This window comes from Pelobates fuscus, chromosome 3, assembly GCF_036172605.1.
Source record: "Pelobates fuscus isolate aPelFus1 chromosome 3, aPelFus1.pri, whole genome shotgun sequence".
Classification (NCBI taxonomy): domain Eukaryota; kingdom Metazoa; phylum Chordata; class Amphibia; order Anura; family Pelobatidae; genus Pelobates; species Pelobates fuscus.
The window spans coordinates 257,922,098-257,936,316 of record NC_086319.1 but is presented as its reverse complement, the minus strand read 5'-3'; the positions used below and the strand labels follow the sequence as shown (position 1 = coordinate 257,936,316).

Below are 14,219 nucleotides of genomic sequence, written 5' to 3'. Positions count from 1 at the left end.
TAGCGTGCTGATCCTATTTTTTTTTAAATTGAGGTGTGTATGCGGCCGTATTCTGCTTGTGTTATTTTTACTGTAATTGCTTTGTGTGTGGATGGATATATCACATTGTGTGTTTGGTAGTGTGTGGGGGCTGTTTGGGATATTGCATGTGAGGCTGCATGTGGAATTGTGTGCATTTATGTGGATTGTTAGTGGTGTTGAGTTTGTGGGGATTGTGTCTATGTTTGTGTGTATGCTGTTTGTATTATTGGTATGAGGGGAGGCTTATTCTGCAGGTCTGTGTATATCTAGCAGTGTGGGTGGCTTCCCTGGGTTCCAGTGGGGACCAGGCTGGCCAGGTACAGGTCAAGGACAGGAGCTGCAGGATGCTCTACTACAGTGTGGGTTCCCATTCACAAGTGCTGGGAAGAACTGATCTGAGATCACTTCCTCTACGTTCTGCAATGCATAAATTGAGGATTGTCCTTCACTACTTCGCAGATATCTGAAGTTTCACTGAGACTCCTGATAGGCCAGAGCCTGTTTGGCTCTAGCAGCCTTGAGTGCTGTGGGAAGACACATTGAGTGCCGTAGGTTGCCTACCCCTGGCCTACAGTATTAAACAATATAATGTGTAAATTCCTCATGCTTCCAGTTATCTTTGGTCCACCCCTTTAGGTGTCCAATACTGGGCAGGGTACGTTTTTAGGGGATCTGATTGACCCCAATAATGTAACCCACCATAGTTCCCATTGCTTTCAGTCCTCACAAGGGTTAATTTGCAAACAGACTTCTAAGAGAGAGGAGCCTTGTATGTTTCAACATTCTGTAAGTGTGTGATTGGACAGTGTCCCCTGGTCCGATAGACATGTATATGGAACTTGCCCCTTTGTAGATTTACCTTACATGTTCTCAGCCAGAGTCCCTACGCCGTTTGCAGGATGCTTTCAGAACCGTACAATGCTCAAGTAGTTCAATGACACGATTACCTTCATCCCGGATGCAGAATTAACCATAACTTCCACCTGGCACCCACAAGTTCTTGATTTGGATACTCTGTTTCTCTACAATCCTTAATTAACAGTGTCAACAATACGGACCACCTAGCTAAACATCTAGCTATCATTAACCACTCTTTGCATGCACTAGAGAAAATAATTTATAGTTGCCAATAAACTACACAGCATAGGTAACAATATAGTGGCAGATACAGGACATCACTGGGATGATTATTTTTACTGGGTGGTCTCCCTGCGCTAAAAGGAGTCGAACATAGTACTAATTGTTGTGGTACGTCTTCTTTCTTCTTGCCTGTTTTAACCTATGGATGTATTACACCCATAGTGCTGGCAAAGCATCATGGGAGGTGTATTCCAAAACATCTGGAGTGACAAAGTTTGCCTATGCCTGCTTTAGAATGTAAGCTCATTGAGCAGGGCCCTCCACCTCTCTGTTCCTGTACATCTAGTTGTCTGGTTACAATTACATGATTGTTAGTCCACCCATTGTACAGTGCTACGGAATCTGATTGCGCTATATAAATAGTGGAATAATAATATATACACACACACCAAAACTGCTTAATTAACCCAAAGTTTGTTTGGTGCTTTTAAAGGAGGAAACTTTTTACTAAATAGATGCTTAAATGTACTTCAGGAAAGTAAATATACAACATGTTTTGAACTGTCATTCGGATAGAAAAAAATTCAAAAAAAAAGTGAGTTAAGCTAGTCGTATCTAAAAACTAGAACAAGGTACATTCTGCTAGATTTGTGTTTGTAATAAAGTAAGATCATCTTGCTTTTATTCACATAACTAAACTGTTTGATGGAAACCAAAATGCAGTGATCTCAAAAAAAAAAAAAAGTAAAACAAGTCAGTGTGGCAAATATCTTTAATTCAAATTGAACTATTTACATCTTAATACACTAACATTTAACAGTTCAGACAATATAAAACAAATACCAAACTAAAATGCCATTTAGGGGTGCTGTGTCTGACAGATATTGGGAGGGAAAACATTGCTTGCCTGGAAAAATGGTTCTTCAAGATCACCTTACTTCTAAAATGTCGCCAGTACACACTGCCACTTTAGTAGCTTATAAACCAATTTTCCAGTGATAGGATTACTAGATCTTTTGTAGAAGGTTACACCCAGTTTAAACTGATGTTTACTCAAAAGAGAGAAAGAAGAAATCAAGCTTGGATGAAGGCAAAATATAAAAGGCCAAAAGAGACATTGCTGTGGAAGGTGGCTCCTGGTTTTTTAGCCACAGGCTGTCTGGGTATCATAGGAGTCATAATGCTAAGCAGTGATGGTGATTAAGGTGCTCAATGCTTGCTTGAACCAGCTAGAGAAACAGTGGCAGTTGGTGAATAGTTGCACATTGACGCCATGCTTTCTTCTGAACTATTGCACAGCTACTTATTAACATTGCTCTCAGGTCCACACAGAAAATAAGTGGACACATATCATGGGAGAGAGATATGGGTACGCATTACAGTCTGGAGGAATGGTTTAACTTTTTTACAGCTCTTAAGGGCATTACGTATTGCACAAACCATCTTGAGAACCACTACAAGATTCTTTATCGATGGTGTCTATCTCCATCCCGTCTACACAATATGAATGACAAATACTCTGACCGGTGTTGGAGGGACTGCAGAGGTGTAGGTAACATGGCCTACATTTGGTGGTTCTGCCCAAAATTGTCTGAATATTGAAAGGAATACATAGACTAATTATGAAATTAGACCCATCCTATCATCCGAACTAGCATTATTCAAACAATTCCCGGAGTCTGTTGCCAAAATAGAAAGAATCATAGGCCACATCCTAATTGCTGCTACCTCATTTGCCATGATACTGGAAATCACCTAATACCCTTTCACTCAAAGAAATTTTAAATTTAGTTTTGGACAATAAAATGCACGAAATGTCACATAGACAAAGTTCCAGTTTATTTGTGAAACTTTAATACAGTTGGGATCAATGGGAAAACAGTGTTAAAGAATCCTATGGTTTAGAACGGTCACCTGCTATTATGATTATGTGATACACAATAGAATGTAAATGCAATACTATGTTCACTGTTATTATGGGTGTACCCCTTTCTTTTTTCCAAGTTTCCCTTCCGTTCCCTTCCCTTGCCTTCCCCCGAATAGCATGTTTTGCTATTCATTATTTTTTTGTTGTAAAACTTTAATAATAACCAATTTGAAAAGAAAATAAGTGGCAGAGAAGGTCATATCATATCTGCAAAACACAGATATTCAAACTGAAATCTTGTATTCATTTTCAATACTAAGCATTTATGCCTTTTCCAGAGCTCGTACATCTGGTTCGGCTATTACCCTCACAATTTCAATTTTGGCCCCTGATATAAAAATTTTAACAAAAGCAGCATCAAAAACTCCTGATTCTGGACTTTGCGCACCAAGTTGTTTCCTTGCAGTCACTTTATGTATGGATGGATGTGCAGGAATTTTGAAGCGCGTATGCACACATTTCTCATACATTACCAAAACCGTTCCAATTATGAAAACAGACACTCTTGCTTTAGGCGCTTCTTTTGTTAGACAAATTCCTTAGCCAGCAGGTCAGGTTTACTTGTAAAACATGAGAGCAAAAGTTAAATGGGCATTAATGACAGGAACTTTAGCTTGGATAGCCCAAAAGAGATCCATGTGCCAAACTGTCATTTATTCATGGAGCTTCTGCAGCATCTTCTTCTTTGCCACCAATTGACACCCCATCATTGGGCATTTTATCCAGCCCCTCATCCCTCTGCGGGCTGTGTTCACACGGTTTTTCTTTTTTCATCCCGGTAATGTCACAGTCTGGAATATCACTGGTGAGTTCGGATGCCTCATCTTCCCCAGTTACAAGGTCTTCCAGTTCTGCTAATTCATCCTCATTTGTCTCTCCGAATGGATTATCACCCTGGAATGAGCACAATATAAGCCATGATGCAAGACAATTATGAGACTAAATGGTCACACAGAATAATTAGAACACTGGCTATGTGAGAAAAGGGGCATAGATGCAATCACAAAGAAAAAAGTGAGAAATAAGGGCATCAAACTGGAATTTTACAGAGGGGGTCAGGGTGGGGTCTCTCTTTGTGTAGACCCCCCAGAATTGATGGCAGCAAGAATGAGTCTGTTATGCGGATATACATGTGGAAACACGTTTGGATAGAGCAGGAGTAGGCAGCCTTCAGTAATCCAGATGTAGTGGATTACGTGTCCACTGATGCTTTGTCAGCATTACGTTAGGGCACTATGGAAAATGCAATCAAAAACATCTGGAGTGCCAAAGGTTGCCTACCCCTGGGATAGAGCCTTGTTGCAGGAAAGACCTGCATTGGCTGGCTACCTGCTTTGGGTGAGCCGTGATTAGTGAGAGTTGAAGTAATGTAAAGTGAAACTTAGTGGTTAAGGATTAGGTATTCCACACTTAAGGGTTTGGCATTAGCGTAACTTGCAGCTCCAATTAATTTTAACAAAATGGCAAGACCAAATATACTTGGTCACAATCAATTGGAACTGTTAACCTTAAGTCTGTTTTCAGGCAGTATCCCTTAAAGTTTCCTCTTTCAAATCATGTACCTTCATTATACTGCGAACTGCCATCAAAAACTCATCCTTGTGCACTCCACTTTATAAAGCAGAATTTTACATTAAAAAATAAATAAATAAAAAAAGGTCACATATATTCTCAGACAATGTCACACCTACCTTGACATATCGGTCAAGCAATATAGTGACTCTCTCATCTTTTAAAAGTGCCCTTGCAACATTGACACAATTACTCTTGATACCTTTGGATTGAGCCTGTTGGGAAATAATTTTTTTAGCATATAGCATTCTAGTATGTCACTTCAAGGCGGCACTTATGTACTCAGATACTCTTGACCACTTTCTGTACCAACAGCCTAGAAATATAATGCCAAATAAGCATCAACTAGTTATTAAACAAATACATCAAGAAGGTTTTGCTTGCAAGTATCTTCCAGAAATATTTCGCCAAAGAAAAGAGGGAAATAGCCAGCAAGGGTGTGGAATAAGTTGTAGCCCAATCTACTAGCCCATTGTGACAATCTACTTAACCTGATGAAATAAATGTTTCATCCATAAAACTGTGCAGTGAATAAACATTCACTATTCTGTGCCTTCCATTTTAGGTTTAGAAGTGTTGTGGCGTAAACCGATAAGAGTCTTCGTAAGTGCCAAAGGGCTTTTAAAGACTACATATTGCACATGTTTAGAAGATAGCTTGATAAGAATTACAGAAACAATTCACCAAGCCACCATTTTAGGAAAATGTTAGAAAATTATTGGAACAGAAATTAATAAAATATGCTGATTCATGGTCTGCAGTAAGAATAACCTATATGATTAAAATGTGTTAAAATTTGTGTGCATGCCATCTTGATATAATTTTGTCAACCATACATATCAAGCTTTTGGTTTCCACCTTGCCACTGTGTCAGTGTGAGTAATCTCCTTCCCAGTCGACTGAGTGCCTCTTTGTTTCCGCTGTGCCCCCTCAATGGTCAGAGTGTGCTGGCCAGGTCTATATCAAGGGACCTGTGAGAAACGAGCAAACGTAGTACAGCTGTTTGAAAACAGCTGATTGGAGAAAACCAGACGAGAGGGTCTTTAAAAGAAAGCCACAGCTCCCAGAAGATTTGAAGCACCTTACTACTCCTGAGGAAGTCTTAGAATACAGACGAAACGCGTAGAGTTATTTGTAATTTTGTGATTTTATTTCATTTTTATTTGCTTTTCCTGCCTACATTTCTGCGAGAATCTTCCTATTCAACACTGATGGGACACACAGATTTGTACTGATGGGCCTTTTTACCTCTTTTATATTGTAAGTGCAACCATTAAAGCTGATTTTTTACTTCATGACAGTAATGTACTATGATTTTTTTTTTTTTTTTTTTTTTTTTAGACAATCTTTATTTTTGTTTTATATTTGACATATGTCGAAAGGGTGTTACAATTATACACATAACGATATTTAAAGAAGACAAAATGGTTAGGTGATGCGTACAACAGGAACCTGTGGATAACAAGTTCAATGAACTACATGCTGTTTGTGAGTGGTAACATTCAAATACATTAAATCATGTAACTGGGTTTATCACCTTTCAGATGTGGATGACAGTAACCGTACAGGGAAGAGGGGAATTGGGGCGTCCCTACCTAATGGAGCGTATATGGACTTTCCTCTGCCAGGGGTTAAGACGTTCCGTGAGCTGGGTGAGGAGGATAGTTCCTCGGAGGGAGTGTTTGGTCACCCGGCTGCATATGACCAAGGAGGTGGATTCTGAGTCAGTTAGTGAGCGTAGACCGGCCTGGTTGCATAATCGTAGCTGGTCCGCTGCCAGAGGGTAGTGTGTTTGGGAGCTCTACTTTAGTAGGTCCGGTCGTAGAGGTTCATTTTTCGGGTTCCAGGTCGGTTCCACGTCTGGGTGTAGGTCTTACGTCAGGGACCGTGTGTGTGGGTCTCGGGATTCGGGCCTGTGTATAGTCAGCGTTTCTAGTTTCAGTGCCATGTTGTCTCAGGACCGTAGATGTGTGCGGTCGTAAGTGAAGGGTTCGAGGTGAGTAAGGACGTGTGTGGTGGTCAATACTGGAACTGTCTTGGGGGAGTGGGTGGTAGCGGGTTGGGGTTAGTCAGTACTCAGTCGGCAGGAACTCCGACCCATTGTTCAGTTAAGTGGACAGGATAGAGGAGGGGGGGAGAAGGCCCCCGGCTCCCCGCTCCGTCCATCATGAGGTACCACAGCCATGGTGCCCAGGTGCGGTCACATTTCTCTAGCCTCCCATGAAGCGCTGCCGTGAGTGATTCCATATGGTGTATCTCTCCCACCTTGTCCAGCCACTGCCGGAGGGTAGGCGTATCCTTCTGTTTCCACCTAGTTGGGATTATCGCTGCTGCTGCAGATAGCAGGTGTTTGAGTAGGGATTTTTTGTATGTGGAGATGGACATGTCTGTGTGGTGAAGAAGCATAGTGAGGGGATGGAGAGGGAGGGTGATATCCGTTATGAGACGGATGGTCTCCCTGATCGCTGTCCAGAAGGGCGCGATGTCAGTGCAGCTCCACCAGATATGGATAAAAGAGCCGTCTGGGGCCCCGCATCTCCAGCACTCATCTGGTATTCATGGGTCTATACGGTGTAGGATGTCTGGGGTCCTGTACCAGTGTGTGAGGATTTTAAAGCTTGTCTCCTGGAGTTTGGAGCTGATGGAGCATTTGTGAGTCAGTATAAAGATCTTGTCCCATTCCTGTTCTGTGAGCATGGTCCCTGTCTCTATTTCCCACCTTGTTATGTACCTCGGGTGGGACTGGTGTTCGCTGCTGAGAAGGGTCGCGTATAGCAGCGAGACTCCCCTTTCCGGGTGGGTTTGGGCTGTGCAAAGGGATTCGAACTGCGTGGGTGGTCTGTTCAGGCATTGTTTGTTTCGGGAAGGCCGCGTAATAAGCTCGTATTTGGGCGTAATGAAAGTTATCTACGCCGGTAGGCGTCTTGTCCCCCATTATGTCTGAGAGGTCTGAGTTGGTTTCCCCGCAGTAGCTGTCGGAAGCTAAGCCAGCCAGTGTCCGTGAATGCGCGTAAATCTGAGGGCGTAAGTTCCCCTCCCACCTTTGGGTTATGTGTGATGGGTGTAAGGGGGCAGTCAGTGGTGGTGAGTTGGTGTGTGAACCGTAACTTGCACCAGACCCGTAGCGTAGCATCGGTCAGGGGATTACCTGTTCGCAGTGTCGTTAGAGTGAGGGAGCTGAGCCATAAACGGGAGGGGAGTGTGCCCCCCGCCTGTGCCTGCTCCATGGGAACCCATAGTTTGGCTGTGGGACGGGCGTGCCAATCTATTACCCTGAGTAAGTGTGCTGCGTGGTAGTATCCCCGGAAGGATGGGAGACCCGCACCTCCTTTACTTTTAGGGCGCTCTAGGAGCTTCCTACTTATTCTGCTTGCTTTACCCCTCCAAACAAACTGCCTTATTGCCGTGTCTAGTGTTTGGAAGAATGACCTGGGTATAGTTATGGGGATCGCTTGAAACAGATATAGAAGGCGCGGCAGCACATTCATCTTTACGGCATTAATTCGGCCGAACCAAGAGATGTAGAGGCCCTTCCAACGATGTAGGTCCGCCTGTAAGACCGAGAGTATGGTAAGGAAGTTTAGCCGGAACAGGTGTGTTAGGTCACTGGGCAGCCAGACGCCAAGATATTTGAGTTTAGCGTCGCACCAGGAAAAGCGAAACTGTGATTTTAAATGCGTGACTCTCTCAGCGGCAAGTGAAATCGGCACGGCTTCCGATTTGCTTAGGTTCAGCTTAAGGTTGGAGATCTCACCGAAGATTCTGAAGGCTCGGAGGAGATTGGGGAAGGAGATTGTGGGGTTGTCTAGGAAAAATAACATGTCGTCGGCATAGGCGGCCACTTTATGCACTGTGTGGTGGTGCCTATACCCGGTGATACCCCCATCTCGTCTGACCGCCTCCAGGAAAGGTTCTAGAGTGAGGGCAAACAGGAGGGGGGACAGGGGGCAGCCCTGTCTGGTTCCGTTCTGAATGGTAAAGGGGGCAGAGAGACCGCCGTTAATCCCAATGCGGGCCGTCGGGTTAGTATATAGGGCAAGGATCCATGAGCGTATGTGACAGAGGGTGGCTTCGAGGTACTGCCAGTCTACCCGGTCGAAGGCCTTCTCCGCATCTGTGGAGACCAGGACTAGGCTTCTATTTGTCGACCGGGCAGAGTGGACCATGTGTAGGGCTCAGATGGTGTTGTCTCGAGCTTCTCGTCCCTGAATGAACCCTACCTGGTCTGGGTGGACCAGAGTGGGGAGGACGCGGGAGAGTCTCATGGCTATAGTTTTGGCGAAGAGCTTGAGGTCAGCATTGAGGAGCGAGATCGGTCTGTAGCTCCCGCAGTCAGTGGGATCCTTCCCCTCCTTTGGTATGACCGTGACCGTGGCGTGTAGGGAGTCTGTCGGGAACCGACCTCCTTCCAACAAGGAGTTGAGACCCCGTAACAGATGTGGGAGCAGTACGTCTTTGAACCTCCGCAGGTATGAGACCGGTAAACCGTCGGGGCCTGGTGCCTTATTGGACTTAGCACTTTTAAGTGCGGCGGCGAGTTCTTCCCCGGTAAGTGGTTGTTCTAGTTCCTCGGCTAGCTCCTCTGGGAGCGTTCGGCCTACGTGTTCTGTGAGGAAAGCATCTATGTTACGTCGGTGTTGGGGTCCGTCTGAACGTCGCGCGGTGGTGTCTAAGTTATATAGCTCCTCATAGAAGAGCCTAAAGGCCTGCAAAATATCCGTCGGTGTCCTTTTCAGTGTCCCATCTTTCCCCTTAATCTGGTGGATGCGATGTTGCCTCTGTCTCTGCTTCAGGGTACAGGCTAGTGTCCTACCGCATTTGTCAGAGAACTCATAAAAGTGTCTGTGGGACTTGCGTATGGTTTGGAGTAAATTCTGGGATAGCAGGTCCCTGAGCTGTCTACGTGCGTCTGTGAGGCGTCGGTAGGTATCGTCCGTCTGGTCACTTTTATGTCTTGTCTCTAGGGTGGCTATTTCGTGTATCAATTCCTGTGTTTTGGCTATGTGTTCCTTTTTCCGCTGGGTGCATAGCTTAATCATATGTCCCCGTATTACGCATTTATGCGCCTCCCATATTGTGAGGGGTGCAGTATCTGGCCTGACATTTTCTTCAAAGTATTGGGTCAGTGTTTGGGCTATTTGTGTGGTGACATTGTTGTCCGTCAGTATGTTTTCATTTAGTCTCCAGTGGCGTTCACTGGGTTTGAAAAGCGGTGATTTAAGTGTGGCTCAGACCGGTGCATGATCCGAGTCGTGCTGGATCCCTATTGAGGAAGACATCAGGAAGGGGAGGTATTCTTGGGCTAGGAAAATATAGTCTATCCTGCTATACCTATTGTGTGCTGCGGAGTAACATGTAAAATCTTTATCATCAGGATGCGCCATCCTCCAGCAGTCTACCAGACCCGATCTGGACAGGGCTTGTTTGGCCTGTCGGATACAGTGTGGGGGGGATGGTGCTGGTGCCCGCGGATGAGTCCATCCGGGGGTCCAGGGGGATGTTGAGGTCGCCAGCTAGGATCAAGGTTCCTTCCCGGAATCTCTCTAACTTCGCAAGGGCTTTTGCTAGGAATCGGTGTTGTCCTTTATTGGGGCAATATACAGTGGCGAACGTGTACTTGTGTTCAGCTACCGTGCCTTTAACAAATAGGAACCTGCCCATGGGGTCTGCCTGTGTGGCTGAGCTAAGAAATGGGGTGTTGTGGGAGAAGATGATGGCAACCCCTGCACGTTTAGCGTGGAGGTGATTGTCGTAGTATCCTAATGGAAATCGCCTGTCTTTGACCTGTGGGGCATCACCCCCTTTTAGATGCGTTTCCTGTAGAAACGCTACTGAGACCTTTTGTGACCAGAGTGTGCGTAGCAGGTGCCGCCTCTTATCGGGGGAGTTAAGGCCGCGGACATTATGTGTCCTTAGGAGTAGAGGCGAGGGTCGGAAGCCCGATGCCATGGCCGTATAGTGGCACCGTACGTGCGGAGGGAGCGGAGCACCCGGGGTAGGGAGGGGGGGGGGGGGGAGATAGGGGATACTGAGGGTAGTAAGGGACGGTTGGGTAAGGGGAGTTGGGTAGGTTAGGGTGTTCGCCCGTTAAGGGGCCTAGGAGTATAGGCAACCGTAGCCCTAGGTCGTGCTAGGGTGACCTTATTTACAAGAGGGCCGGTCGCAGGGGGTCACGGAAGTCAGGCGGGTGTGGTCTGTCGGAGTAGATCGGGGGCCGCAGACCCTCGGCCCACGTCTCAGGTTAGCTGGTACATCCACCGAGGGTCTCTGTGGTATTGCGGCGTGGGCGGGCAGGTTATTTGGTCTTGGCGGAATTATTAAGGATCCTCTGAGGCGTCAATTTTGTCGGAGCAGTAGGGCAACGGGGGCCGGGGGGGTGTAACGTCATTTGCCATGTCTCTAGGGGGGCAGCAACGGCAGGGGCGGTTCAACTATTGTGTGGAGGGTAAGGCGCAGCGAGTGGTCTCGCTTCCCGGCTCATGGGCCGTTACCAGGCCGTCTGGGGTGGCGAGGCCAGAGTCAAAGCATCCAGTATCAATACAGCTGCGTTAACCTGGCGAGCGCGTCGGCTGGACAAGCCTAAAGAATGCATAACATACAGATAGAAGAGATTAAGTTTGCATACACAGTACATATCTAATAAAGTTGTACATTTCCTGCAATATTCCTGCTAAGTTTAACCACTCCCGGGTCCCTCGACCCCCTCAAACATCCCAATGCGGGCCATCCCAGCACTAGTCTGGGGGCCCGCAGGGTCCCGGGAACGAAAATACAACGGTAGCATGGCAAACATAGCATTTGGGCATATATAGGAAAACAGACAATATGGGTGTAGGTGAGCAGGTTAACTGGTACATAACATTACTGGTAGTATTTCATGCTTCTTACAATACTCTGGCTAGTCCAGACCCCCCCCAGGGCCCCCCCCTCCCCCATCTCGGCTAAGGAGTCATACGGGGTGTCCCGCTTTAAGCGTGGGGGGCAGCTGGTATCTGGGGGCTAAATTGCCGCGGTAACGTGGCAAACATGTCGGCTGAGTAAGCTAAGACCCCAATACAATAAGGTTAACAAACGGCGGGTTAGCTTGTACTTAACAGAACAGATTACTTTTCACATACCATGCGACATTCCATCCCAAGCAAATAACCCCCAAGTTTCCCAACCTCCCCGCCACCCAGCCTGGGATTAGTGTTTGTTCTCCCGGTACCAGTTAATGGGTCAGCATGTGGAGCAGCGTTAATTGGTGTGTGGGTCAGCATGTGGAGCAGCGTTAATTGGTGTGTGGGTCAGCGAAACACAAGGGCGAAGCAGTCCTTTTTTAGGTTGGACCATGGGTAGGGTCCCGGGCATCGGCACTTCGTGTGAGGGAGGCAGAACCGGGGCGCCGCACCTCTCCATCCCTGGTTAGGTGAATTCTGCTGCTTGGTCGACCCGGGGGATAATTGTTCAGTCCCGCTCCCGTACCCCACCCAAGAGACATTCAGAAAGTATAGAGTACAGGCCCTCCCCGGATACCCGTGGTGTCCCCAGCTGTAGGCCCCGGGCCCCCATACCCTAGTTGTGATGGTAAACGTGGCGTTACCCCTATGGATATAAGTGTGAGTACTTAGCTGTCATCGTGGAAGCCATGGGGTAACCTCAGCAGGTTAGGTCTATGCAGGAGGGCAGGGAATCGCCGGGGCCGGAGTCTGCGTGGACCAACCTATTCTTCGGGCCCGTCGGGGCCTCCCCAGCGTGTAGGCTGTGTGTCTCTCCGTGCTTGGTTGCGGAGTGGTTCAGGCACTTCAGGGTGTTCAGGACGTGTCGGAGGCTGATCCAAGATCCAGTTGCGGATGGTAACCGGTGGCAGTTCCATTGTCCTCAGGAAACTGGGTACGTTGTTGGGCCACCTCAGTGTGCACCACGTGTTCCCCCGTTTGGCCTGGAGGCTGAAGGGAAAGCCCCATTTATAGGGAATGCGTTTTTCTTGGAGGACGTGCGTGAGAGGCCTTAGAGCTCTTCGTGCGTCCAATGTGAGGGTGGACAGGTCCTGGTAGAGCGAGATAGTGGCCTCATGGAAGGTGGTTGTCTGATTGTCTCATGATGGCGTCCTTGAGTTGAAAGGACAGGAGGCAGCAGATCACATCTCGTGGTAGGCAGTCTCTCCTGGGGGGACGCAGGGCCCTGTGGGCGCGTTCTATTTGGAAGTCCTCTGGGGCATCTTCGCCCAGGATGTGGGTAAATAACTGCGTGAGGGCTGTAGTTAGGTTCTTGTTCAACTTCTGGCAGGCCTCTAATTCTAATATTATTACGTCGCCCCCTGTTGTCCAGGTCCTCCACCTGCCTGCGGAGCTCAAGCAGCACTGAGCCTTGCCTTGCTGTGGCATGATCTGCAGATTGGGAGTGTTGTATGGCCCTGAGGTTCTCCCCCTCCAGCTCTGTGACTCTTTCCTCCAGTGCCGTAAGGTCCCTGCGTACCTCCTGTATCTCCTCTCGTATCGCCGACCTCAGTTCCGCTACCATGACAGTCTTATCGCTCTTTGAGAGCATATTTGCAGAAATGGTTGCCAGTTCAGCCGTGATTTGAGATAGAGGGTCACCTCCTGTCGCGCCCGGCTCCGAGCTTGCGTTACTCTCAGCCCCTGGGGATGCGGCCGCCATCTTGTCCGCGTGTCTCGCGGTTCTGGGACCGTCTGGATAAGTGATGAAATCGTCCAGTGGTCCGGCGTTTTTCCTTTGTGGGCTGGATCCGAAGGGGGTCCTGGGGTGCCCTGGCGCTTTGTTTTACCCATTTTAGTGGTGTAGTGAGGCATTGATATGGGGCTTTGTGGTCCGAGGTTGCGGAGCTCCGGCGGTGTGAGACTCACTCCATGCACGGCTAGCCACGCCCCCCCGTACTATGGTATTTTTATCCTTTTTTTTTTTTTAATTCTTTATTTTATTCGTGCGAAAAGTAACAACAAGCGTGCATAGCCACGATAGCATCTGCAGGCATTTTTCAAAACATTTCAAAGTGTGGCAGTTGAGACCGCACATTTTTTATATATATAACAAGAGGATAACAGGCTATTAAACATCATTGAATTAGATTTTAGCATGCTAGGTTAAAACGTGTATGTAACAAAGCTAATATGTATGTAGCTTTGCTTCGTTAGGAAAGACAGCTTTTACGTTGAAAGTGTTCGTGACATGTTATTAACGGTTGGCACTAGGTAAGAGACGGTGGTTTTAAACATGAGTTACATTCTTTATGCTGAACTTTTGTTGTTGATCAATAGCGGAGCCACAGTATTTAGGGGTTAACAGAGGTGGCTTAACTTAGTGGTTGTGTTTCTAATTAAGCTTTTGTCAATCTTTATTTTATTTGTGCATAATAAGAACACCTACGTTTGCACTGCCACGACAGCTGGTGCAGACAAATTCGTAAACATATAATAACATTGGTATGGCATCGCTAACATAGCACATTCGAGTGTTGAACATGCTTCTACAGTTTGAGCTACTGCTAGTTTACACATTTTTAAAATCAAGAGATAATCTAGTAGTGCTTTTTAGTAGTATGTGACAAGTAATGGAACAAATCTTTGTGTAGATAAGTGTATAGAAAATATCATTGAAACGTTTACAATATCTGCAGTAT

General features: G+C 46.7%; 1 protein-coding gene across 1 annotated transcript in view; it reads right to left on the bottom strand.

Moving 5' to 3' along the window:
* Positions 1-1,859: 1,859 nt before the first annotated feature.
* Positions 1,860-14,219, bottom strand: part of LOC134602921 (A-kinase anchor protein 8-like) — a 62,831-nt gene continuing 50,471 nt past the window's right edge. Inside the window, exons 13-14 of the mRNA XM_063448397.1 lie at positions 4,720-4,815; positions 1,860-3,922 (exon numbers count right to left, since the gene is read on the bottom strand). Coding sequence (XP_063304467.1) covers positions 3,686-3,922; positions 4,720-4,815 — 333 coding nt within the window. The 3' untranslated portion in view covers positions 1,860-3,685. The remainder of the gene's footprint in view (positions 3,923-4,719; positions 4,816-14,219) is intronic.